We start from the raw sequence: 10,526 nt of genomic DNA on the forward strand, positions 1-10,526 counted from the left end.
TGTGTATGTGTGTGAGTGTATGTGTGAGTGTAAATGTGTGTATGTGTGTGTGTGTGTATGTGTGTGTGTGAGTGTATGTGTGTATGTGTGAGTGTGTTTGTGTGTGTGAGTGTGTGTGTGTGAGTGTATGTGTGTGTGTGAGTGTGTGTGTGTGTGTGTGTGTGTGTGTGTGTGTGTGTAAGCGAGATGAGCGAGACAGCCCTGCAGGGGCCACGCGCTGTTCCTGGTGTCTGCACCCCCGCGTTCCCCGGCCCTGGCAATCAGCAGGCTGTGCTAACACTGAGGGAGGGGTCTCCCTGTGCACACGCGCTGTGCACGCGGCATGTGGAAGCCGGTTGTGTGCTCGCGAGGAGGGAAGAAGGCAGCTGTGGCCCACGGGGTGGTGGTGAGGAGACGCAGAGACACCGTGTTTGTGTGTGTTTGTGTGTGTTTGTGGCCTGCGCTGGGCAGCCCCGGCGTGCCCTAAGCAGCGACGCGGTGGCACGCAGGGCCCGGAGCCGCCAAATGAAGCCTTTCCTCTCTGAGACAGGGACCGGCTCGGGCCCCCGGAGGCCTCCCGCCCTGCCTCGCGGTGGTGGGGTGCGGCCGCCCTGCCAGGTCGGCTCTCCCGCCGTAGATGAGTGTTTCAGCCCACACTTACTGTCGCGGCCGGCGAGGGGCGGGCGCGGTGCTGTCGTGTGCCCGGAGGTCCGAGGGCGGCTCGGAGCAGGCTGCTCTGGTCTTCCGTGAACGGCCCTGCCCCCGTCTCTGCTCGTTTGCCGAGACGGGCTCCCAGGCCCCCGGGGTCCCGCTCAGAACCAACATCTAGTTTTTAAGTGTGTGTGATCTCGTTTTATGTAGTTGAGCGTTTGCCTGCGCCTACGGAAGGGCACCATGGGTGCGGTTCCCGCCGCAGCCAGCAGAGGGCGACAGAGCCCCGAGAGCCAGCGCGCGGGCTCCTACACTGACCCGTCCTTCCCGCCCGAGGCCCGTGCGCGCCGCCCCGCACAGGCCGGCCCCGTCTCAAACAGCAGCACAGCTCTCGCTTCTGGGCGCCCGCCGCCTGACTGCCCCGCACACCCCTAAACGCGGTAGGTCATTGCTTCCTACCCCCCCCCCCCACCCCGGCCCCGGGAGTCCAAGGACACAGGGACTTGTGGGTCCCGTTTCTTCCACTCAGTGTGACTTTCTTAACATTTTTATCTATTCAACCGAGTGAGTGTTCCTTGAGGACCAGAGGTAGAGCTGCTGGTGGTGAGCCGCTGGGACCCGAACCGGGGAAGCGCCGAGCCTCGGCCCCAGCCTCCTGGCACGCTGTCGCCACGTGGTCGCAGATAGCGCTAGCACAGCCCTCTAAACACACTGTGCGTGTGCGTGCGTGTGTGTGCGTGTGTGTGTGTGTGTGCGCGCGCGCGCGCACGCACTGATGCCATGGCGCGCAGGCGGGAGTCCGCTCTCTCCCTGTGGGGACTGAACCCAGGCCGGCCAGCTTGGCAGCAAACGCCGTCACTGACCGCTGAGCCACCAGGTCTACCTTCCTTTTCACTTGTCAGCACTGGTCCAAGAACCACGTGGACGTTCTAAGTTCCTGGGTGACAGCTACAGAGGGAAGCGCGATGGCTGCTGGGGGAGCCGCTGGCAGGAGGCCACACCTGAGGCTGTGCCAGTGGAGGCTCCAGCATTGGGGGTGCGCAGGAGGGGACGGGGGGCCGTGGGCTTGGGCGGGACCAGCGGGATAGAAGCTGCCTCCCGGCTCCGCCGTCAGGGTCGGGCTGAGGAGGAGCTGCCCCCTGTGCTGGCACGTGTTTGCAGCTGGATGGCTGGGGCAGGCGTTAGTAAGCTCCTCCCCTATTGGTGGCTGCCTGGTGACTTCCCGCCGGGCTGGCACAGCCGCTGCCCCTCTGAACCTGGCCTGTGGGTCTGTGGGATGCTGGGATGTGTCCTGAGTACGGGGGCCGGGCCAAAGAATAGGACTTGTCCTGAAGTTTACTCTGCCAAATGGTTGTTCAAGAAGGTTCCGCCGACTCCTATTCCCACAGATGTGGGAGGGTGTCGGGTTTCTTGAATGCTTGCCAACAGTGGATATTACCAATCTGGGGAAAGAAAAAGGCGGTGCCAATGAGGAAGGCCCGAAATAGCATCCGATAGTTTTATCCTAAACAGAATGCTACGTGGCTGCAGTCCCCACGTAGTCATGCTATTTATTTAGCACCTAAAATAGGTTCTTAAAAACGTTCTCTCTCGGAGTATTTTCCGGTGTGTGAGTTTGTGTGCTGCCGTGAAGGCCAGCAGAGGGCGTTGGATCCTCTGGAACTGGAGTTACAATGGAGAGGAGCTCTCTAGGGGTGCTGGGACTTGAACCTGTGGTCTCTACGAGAGCAGCCCGTGCTCTTAGCCTCGAACTGGCTCTCTGGCCCTCTCTCTTCCATCCTGTCACTCCCTGCCTTCCCTCCTTTGATTTTTTTTTCTTTCTTTGAGATGCCATCTTGCCTTGTTGTCCGTGTAGACCTCCAATCCCTGGCTCAAGAGATCTTGCCGTGACCTCTGGAGTACCCTGGAATGCCGGCCGTTACGATCAGCTTCTCTCCTCTTTCTTCCACTTGGTTTTTCTAGATACAGTGTCTCTGTGTGGCCCTGGCTGTCCTGGACTCACCCTGTAGACCAGGTTGACCCTGAACTCACAGAGATCCTCCTGCCTCTGCCTCCTGGGATCACAGGCGTGCACCCCCACACCTGGCTTTTCATTCATTTTGAGGCAGAATGTCACGTAGTCCAGGCTGGCCTTGGAACTTGCTGAGGGTGACTTTGAGCCCTGGTCATTCTGCCTCCGCCTCCTGGGTGCTGAGACTGTAGATGTGACATTGTTCCCAGCACTTACTTTTCCCAGGTGGATTTCCTGTGTAGAATGACCATTTAGCCAAGCTTGATGGCTCACCATCAACCCCAGCAAAGCTGGCATCTCTGAGTCTGAGGCCAGCCTGGTCTGCACAGCCAGTTCCAGACCAGCCAGGACCTGCTGGAGAGACAGAGAGAGAGGGTATTGTTGAATTGCCTTTTGTAAGGACTATGGCCTCCCTCATCCCTCATCCCTCCTCTGTTCCTCGTCCGTCCCTGTTTGTGAGGCTGCCCTGGCCTTGCCTGCTGGGCTGCAGTGGGCTGATGGTCAGGTGGGTGGATAGAGCCCAAGGCTCCGTTCACCTCAGAGTGGGTGTGGGTGTGAGGGCGATGCGCTCGCCTTGTGTTTTCCTGGTGGGGGCTCCGGCCCAGGGGACGCGCCGCTGTGGTAGCCGATCCTGAGCATGCTTTTCCTGGAGTGTCCTTTTCCTGAGCGTCCTTTTCCTGGAGGGAGGCAGAGATGGGGCGGGCAGCGGGAAAGGAGCAGTCCAGGTCTCGCTGCTCTGGGTCCTGGAAAAAGGCTGTGGGCTTGACCTGTAATCAGGCCGGGCCTCCGCTGTAGTTGCTGTCCCAAGCGAGGCGGCTCCACCACAGCAAATCAGCTGACCGCCCGGGGGCACCCAGGCGGATCCCCTCCCACCACCGAGCCAAGGCGCGTCCTGGGAGCCCTGCCTTGGGCCACAGCAGTGCACACACACACACACACACACACACACACACACTGCAGTGCCAGCATTCACGTGGCCAGGCAGGAGGGGCACACTTAGGCCCATCTGAGCAGCGGGGGACTCTACCCCGTGTAAGAGAGGAACAGGGGCAGCAGGATGGCTGGGAGGAAGAGCCCTGGCTCCCAGACCTCGGCATCAGAGTCCAGTCTCTGGAGCCCGAGTGGTAGAAAGCGAAGCTCCTGGAAATTAAGCATCGTGGTGTATGCACGCGCACGCGCGCACTCACAGGCACGCACACACATGAAAACAAGAAACCTGAAAGTGTGGCTCAGTGGTTGGTGCTAGCGAGCACCAGCAGCTCCCGCCTGAGCACTGAGGATTTGGTGGACAGCACAGACCCAGCCCTGTTTTCTTGGATCTGCTGACACCTGGCAGGTGTTTGGCTTTCCGTGGCGATTTTTACATCAGCCAGCGTGACTCCCACCCACCTGTCTACCAAGGGAGCCACCCAGCTCTGCACGAGCAGTGAGGTCTGAGCTGACAGTCAGCAGGTCCAGAGGTCGGCACAGTCCTCCGAGAGGCTGTTGGCGGCTGGGCACGGTGCCGGTGCCCCGGGAGAGGCTGTTGGCGGCTGCAGCAGGCGCCAGCGGCAATTCTGGCAAGCCCACGCCCTCTGCATTGGCTTGTCCTTTGAGACAGCCCTGCTGGCTCCCTGAGGGCCTCCCGGGACACCAGCACCTGGTCAGCGGGTGAGGACTAGGTGGCCCGAGCACCCATTGGGACCTGACTTATGAGTGTCATTTCTGCCTCAGTCAGCTGCTCGCCAAGTTTTTGGCTTGCAAGTGACGGAGTAAGGGACCTCTGGAGTGAGGGACTTCCCGGGAGACCCCCACGGGAAGGAGTTTTGGCTTCCAGGCCGTTTGGTCATAGCACGTTCTGTCATGCAGAATCGCCCTCACACAGTCTGTAGTCCAGGACTGGGCTGGGCTGCCACCTTGCCCACCCTTGCTCTCTGGCGTCGTGCAGCAGGTGGCCACAGAAGTGCTGGCACCAAAGGGAAAAGCTAGAGCTGTGTATCCAGAGCTGAGGCGCCGCGCTGGGCCCCTGAGGCAGCCTGTGGGCGAAGCCAGCCCTGCGGTTGGTGCTGGACAGACCAAAGGGAGGGATCCTGGGGGCAGGCAGGAGGGAGGCGGGGCAGGCCCTGCGCCCCACAGCCTTGGAGCCTCCAGAGCAGCGGCTGGCAGCCTTTCACCTGGCCCCAGACCCTCGGAACACTGCTGTCTACTTTGGGATCCAGAGCAGCAGCAGGGTGACAGTGAAGAACCCTGTCTGGGCATTAGGGAGGTGGAGCACGTCTCCACAGCCCCTGCGGGAGGAGCCTGGAAGGAGAACCTCCCCTCCGAGCAGCCGTGAGGGCCTCCCTGCAGCGCCCCCTCCTGGCGGGTGCTGGCGGAGCTGTGGGTTGCCCGCTGCCTCCGTGGGCTTGGACATCCCAGAGGGACAGTCAGGAGGGCTTCAGTTGGCTGTGGGGCGCAGGTGACCCTCCCTCCATCGTTCCTCTTGCTATTTTGTTAACTTACCAGTCAAAATAAGGGGTTTCATCGTAGTGCTCTCATGCACACTTTACTTTTTTTTAATATTTATTTATTTATAGTATTCTGGCTGCATGTGTGCCTGCACGCCAGAAGAGGGCGCCAGATCTCATTATAGATGGCTGTGAGCCACCACGTGGTTGCCGGGAATTGAACCCGGGTCCTCTGGAGAGCAGCCAGGGCTCTAACCTGTGAGCCGTCCCTCCAGCCACACACTTTATTTTAACTCCCCTCTTGCCTCTTCTCTTCAGTCGTCTGCCCCACCCTGCGTCCTTCTGCTTTCAGTAGTCCCTTCTGCCTCGTATCATGAGTTTACTACTCTGCTTCCCCCTTAAAGCCTGTCTGTCTGTCTGTCTGTCTGTCTATCTAAGGCTTTTTGCCCCTAGAACTACAGGCTGAATCTAGAGCTTCATAGAATTGAGCCAAAATCCTTTCTCTTCCCCTTCACGATGCTCTTTCTGCACCCACACAGTGGAATGTTATCCTGCCATGAAGGAAAATGAAACCATGAGATTTCAGGAAAACAGTCACCACAGCGCTCCTCACGTCCCCCACCAGGCTTCGCCCACCCGCTCGGCCGGCTAAGGGGCGGTGTGGGCAGAGTGAGCTGGAGGGGAGATGGAGGGGAAGGCAGGTGGGGCAGGGCCGCAGGAGAAGCTTGAGGGGGGTCGTGGAGGAGGAGGCAGGAGCGAGCGCTTGTGTGGCCTGAGCAGGAGCCGGGCCTGGACGCGGCCAGGGCGAAGGAGGCGGGCACACTGACCCCACGCTCCTGTCGGGAGGGGTGGGATCCAGGGAATGCTGGGGTGCGGAAGAGACCAAGGTTGCTGCAGGCGCCCCGGAAGTTCAAGGCCTTGAGCTGGGGAGGTGGCCTTTAAGTGCTGGCTGCTCCTGCCATAGCCCAGGTCAGGCTCAGCGCCCACATGCTGACTCACAGCTGTCTGCAGCTCCAGTTCCAGGGGCCCAACACCGTGTTCTGGTCTCTTTGGTGCACATGCACGCACAGTACGTACATACATGCGCGCATATATACATGTGTACGTACGTATGTTCGTGCATGCATGCGGGCAGGACGCTCAGACATGTGACACGTAATAAACCTTCTGGACAGTCAGCAGCACTGCTGAGCTTGCCGCAGACACGGAGTCGGGCCTGGCGCCGCCGTCCGGTGCCCCCGCTTTGGAGGGTGAGAACACGGGCCGGGCCCCCGAGAGGGCAACTGGTTCCAGCGCCCACCCCCCACGCCTCCGTTGTTCACGCGTGGAGGCGCAGGCCCTGCACAGAGCCGCTCTGGGGAGGTGGCCCTGAGGGCAGCGGAGCGCGTGGGAAGGGTTTCACCTTAGTGGGATCCACTGTGGCACAGACAGCGTCAGGACACGCGAGGACGGGCGGTGAGGGGAGAGGACCTGGGGGAGGCGAGCGGGGCCTGGAGGTGCTCTAGGGAAGCCTGGTGTCCCACACGGGCAGGCCAGCAGGGAAGAGCTGGGAGCGGCGAGTGCAAAGAGCAGGCCACAGAGGCTGCAGTGAAGTGGGGAGACGGCCATGCATCCGGGGAGCCAGTGTGTGTGTGTGTGTGTGTGTGTGTGTGTGTGTGTGTGTGTGTAAGTGTGTAAGATTTCTTTTTGCATGTGAGTATTTTGCCTGCATGAACATGTGTGCTCCACGTGGATACCTGGTGTCCACGGAGGTCAGAGCAGGGGTTGGACCCCTGGAACTGGAGTAACAGATGGTTGTGTGCGGCCACGTACATGCTGGGAATCGAACCCGGGTCCTCTAGAAGAGCAGCCCGCGCTCTTAGCCCCCGAGCCATCTCCCCGGCCTCACGGTGTGTCTGGGACAGGCGGCATCCATCCCTTTGGCTTCTGTGGTGGGGACTGTGGGGCGGGAGGCCGGGGGCAGGCGCCGGGAGGGTCGGACAGGCCTGGGAGTGTGCAGAGCCATCTGCCAGCCTCCCCTCCGGGAAGGGGGGTGAGTGTGTGGATGAGTGAGTGTGTGAGTGTGTGCACGCCAGAGGACAGCCCTGAAGCGTTGCGCACCTCCTTTGAGGCAGGGTCTCTCCTGGCTGGACCTCGCCAGCGCTGGCTGACAGTGAGCCCCAGCCCCGTGCCGTGGCCTCAGGTGGGTCCCACTGTGCCGGCTTCTCCACGAGGGCTGCGGGGATTTAACTCAGGCCCTGCCACACGCAGGCTGCCACACGCAGGCTGAGCTCCTTCTCCGGGCGGGCGGGCGCGAGCTGAGTTTCGTCGTTGGTGCGGTGTCCGTGGCCTCTCCCCGGCCTTGGGTCACCTGTGATCCAGTGGTTTAGGGAAGGCCCCGTCGTCGGGGCAGTGGCCCAGCTCCTGGTCACACCACGGGCTCCCCCCTTCCCGCTCAGGGCCAGGCCCCAGCCCTCCGGAGCGTAGGGAAGGATGCACTCAGGAGCTGTGTCGCCTGGCCTGACCCCTTTTACAGAACTGTGGAACAAGGCCCGGGCACTCGGACACCGTGCGTGAGGCACTATAGTGGAGGGGGTGACCAGGGCCGGCCTCCCCCCCCCCAGCCCCACCTGCTCTGTTTCTCGACTGTGAGTGTGAGTGTCACATGGCATTTCTTGGGCCCCTAGTACTTGCGTGTGCCACCGACGAGGGCCCAGCCACAGCCTCTCCCCATCGGCGCCAGCCCTCTCTGAGCCTCGGCTTCCCCGCCTACACCGGGAGCTAGCCTTGGCTCGCAGAGCTTTGGGAGAGGGTACGAGGCTCAGTCTCCAGGGGCTGAGGACATGGCTTTCGACACGCACGTGGGGGCCTGAGTCAGACCCCCGGCTCACGGATAAAGCTGGGCACCGCGCAGTGCAGGGGGCTCAGAGACAGGAGGGTCCCTGGCCCTCGGCCTTGATGTGTGCACATGAGCCATCCCCCTGCAGGCACGTGCACACACATGAACATATGCACACACTGAAAACAAAACAAAACAAAACAAAAACATTCTGGTAAGCAATGGAGAAAGGCCCAGAGCAAGCCAGTGTCTGGGTGCCCGCACCCAGTCTCCTGTGTCCTTGTGGCGTGAGGGTGCAGGTGGACAACAGTTAGGGCCTGGCGCGGTGGCGCACGCCTTTAGCCCCAGCACCAGGGAGGCAGAGTTTGAGAGTTTGAGGCCAGCCTGGTCTACAAAGCAAATCCAGGATGGCCAGGGCTACACAGAGAAACCCTGTCTGGAAAAACCAAAACCATCAGGCTGTAATGCTAGCATTTGGGAGGTGAAGGGAGGAAGAGGAGTTCAGTGCTAGCCTAGGCTATATAGATAGTTCAAGGCTAGCCTGAGCACCTCAAGACAAAACAAGCTGAGCTGCCTCGATGGACTTGGCCGCAGCGTGGTTGGGGCCGGCAGGAGGGACCGGAGCTCGGCTGCGGCCCGTCCCTCTGGGTCTCTGCGGTGGCTGCGTGTCTTAACTGCCCACCTCCTCTCGTGCCCTCCCTGCGCCCGGCCCTGCCCTGCTTCCCCTCCAGCAGAAGGCCGACCTGGCGGTGGCGGCCTTCACCATCACCGCGGAGCGGGAGAAGGTCATCGACTTCTCCAAGCCCTTCATGACGCTGGGGATCAGCATCCTCTACAGGGTCCACATGGTACGGGAGCCCGGGGGCCGGGGACCTGACCTGGAGGGCTAGGGCCTGGGACTACAGAGTGCCCGGGTACGGTCCCCGGGAGTGGGGTCGGGCTCCAGCGGGCCTGGCGTGGCCTCACGCCCTGGCCCCTGACTCCCCGGGGGAAGCAGGGGTTCTCACTGCCCTTTCCCACAGGGCCGCAAACCCGGCTATTTCTCCTTCCTGGACCCCTTCTCCCCTGCCGTGTGGCTCTTCATGCTGCTTGCCTACCTGGCTGTGAGCTGTGTCTTGTTCTTGGCCGCCAGGTGAGTGGGGCAGTGCCGGGGAGGGGGGCTGGGCCCACCACAAGCTACCGACCGTCCCTCCTCCGCCGGGCTGGCGCCCTGTCCTGCCTTCCTCTCGTCCTTGCCCGGTCTTGTCTCTCCCCCTCGGGGATCTGACCTTTGCTCTGGTGCGTCCCTCCCCTCCCCCTCTCTGCTCTCCTCTGGCCTCCACGCAGTGTCTGGTGTGTCAGCACCTCCCCGTGCCGACCCTTCCTCCTCCTCCCCGCTCCCTTCCTCTTCTGCGAGGGCCCCTTTCGCCCTCTCCTCCTCACCCACCCGCCCATCTCTCCACAGGCTCAGCCCTTACGAGTGGTACAACCCGCACCCGTGCCTGCGGGCGCGCCCCCACATCCTGGAGAACCAGTACACGCTGGGCAACAGTCTCTGGTTCCCCGTGGGCGGCTTCATGCAGCAGGGCTCGGAGATCATGCCCCGGGCACTGTCCACGCGCTGCGTCAGCGGGGTCTGGTGAGTCCCTCTCCTGGTGGGGCCGGGGACGGGGGACAGGGCTCTGCTCCCCGCCGCAGCAATGAAGAGCTAGCCTCAGCAAAGCTGTCTCTGAGGCCTGGCAGAATGCTGGGGTAAAGCTGGCACCCCGGGCTTCCACTGAACCCAAGCTCGCTAGTTCAGCGAGAAGGCCAGGGCGTGGCAGAGGGCACAGGTGTCTGTGCCGAAAGCCTGCCAACCTGGCCCAATCCCAGCATCCACCGGAGGCAGCAAGCGAGAGCCAACGCCGCAGGGTTCTCCGCCTCCACACGCACAGCGTGGTGTGCACAGACCGACACCACCTACACGTTCCCACACGCGCACAGAGTACTGACTTCAGTGAGCAGCCGTGGCCAGCGTGGGAGGGGCGGGACAGGAAGTGCTGGCTCAGCCCCCAGCAGTGCAGAAGCAACCTCGGTGCGCACCTGTGTTCTCAGCCCTGGGCCGTGAAGGCAGAGCTTGTGTTCAGGGCCATCCTTGGCTGCATACTGAGCTTGAGGAAAGCCTTGGCTACGCTAGGCCTTGTCTGGTACAGAGAAGGGCAGGGGCTAGGAAGAGAGCTCAAGGCCCCGAGTTAGAAATTCAGCCGGCTGTGCGCTCGCTCCTATGCCTGCCACAGGGACCAACAACCAAAGCGGTGTTTAACATATAAACGTGCTGCCTTTCCGTTCTGGAGGGCAGAAGCCCGCACTAGGTCTCGGCAGGGCTCAAAGGCTTAGCAGGCTCACCTCCCGCAGACCCCAAAGACCCCGTTCCTTATCTTTTCCAGCTTTTAGAAAACTCCTGCATTCTGTAACCTATGGCCCAATTCTACAGAAAAGCAGCATAGTATCAAATATCTGTCTGACTTATTTATTTTTGCAAAGCTAGATATTGAGCCTAGGGGTTTGTGCATGCTAAAGGAGAGTGCTGCTTCCCCTCGCTGGGGATTCTAGGCAGGGGCTCTCCACTGAGCACACCCAGCCCCTCACTGGGGGATTCTAGGCAGGGGCTCTCCACTGAGCC

At 61.5% G+C, this 10,526-nt stretch overlaps 1 protein-coding gene across 1 annotated transcript in view; it reads left to right on the plus strand.

Moving 5' to 3' along the window:
• Grik5 (glutamate ionotropic receptor kainate type subunit 5) overlaps window positions 1–10,526 on the plus strand; it is a gene marked incomplete at its 3' end in the record, with an annotated part of 50,637 nt that overhangs the window by 29,777 nt on the left and 10,334 nt on the right. The window contains 3 exon segments of the mRNA XM_055617361.1: window positions 8,617–8,733; window positions 8,908–9,017; window positions 9,330–9,503. Of these exon segments, the coding sequence (XP_055473336.1) occupies window positions 8,617–8,733; window positions 8,908–9,017; window positions 9,330–9,503 (401 nt within the window).

Source organism: Psammomys obesus, unplaced genomic scaffold, assembly GCF_907164565.1.
Source record: "Psammomys obesus unplaced genomic scaffold, mPsaObe1.curated_primary_1811, whole genome shotgun sequence".
NCBI classification, from domain to species: Eukaryota; Metazoa; Chordata; class Mammalia; order Rodentia; family Muridae; genus Psammomys; species Psammomys obesus.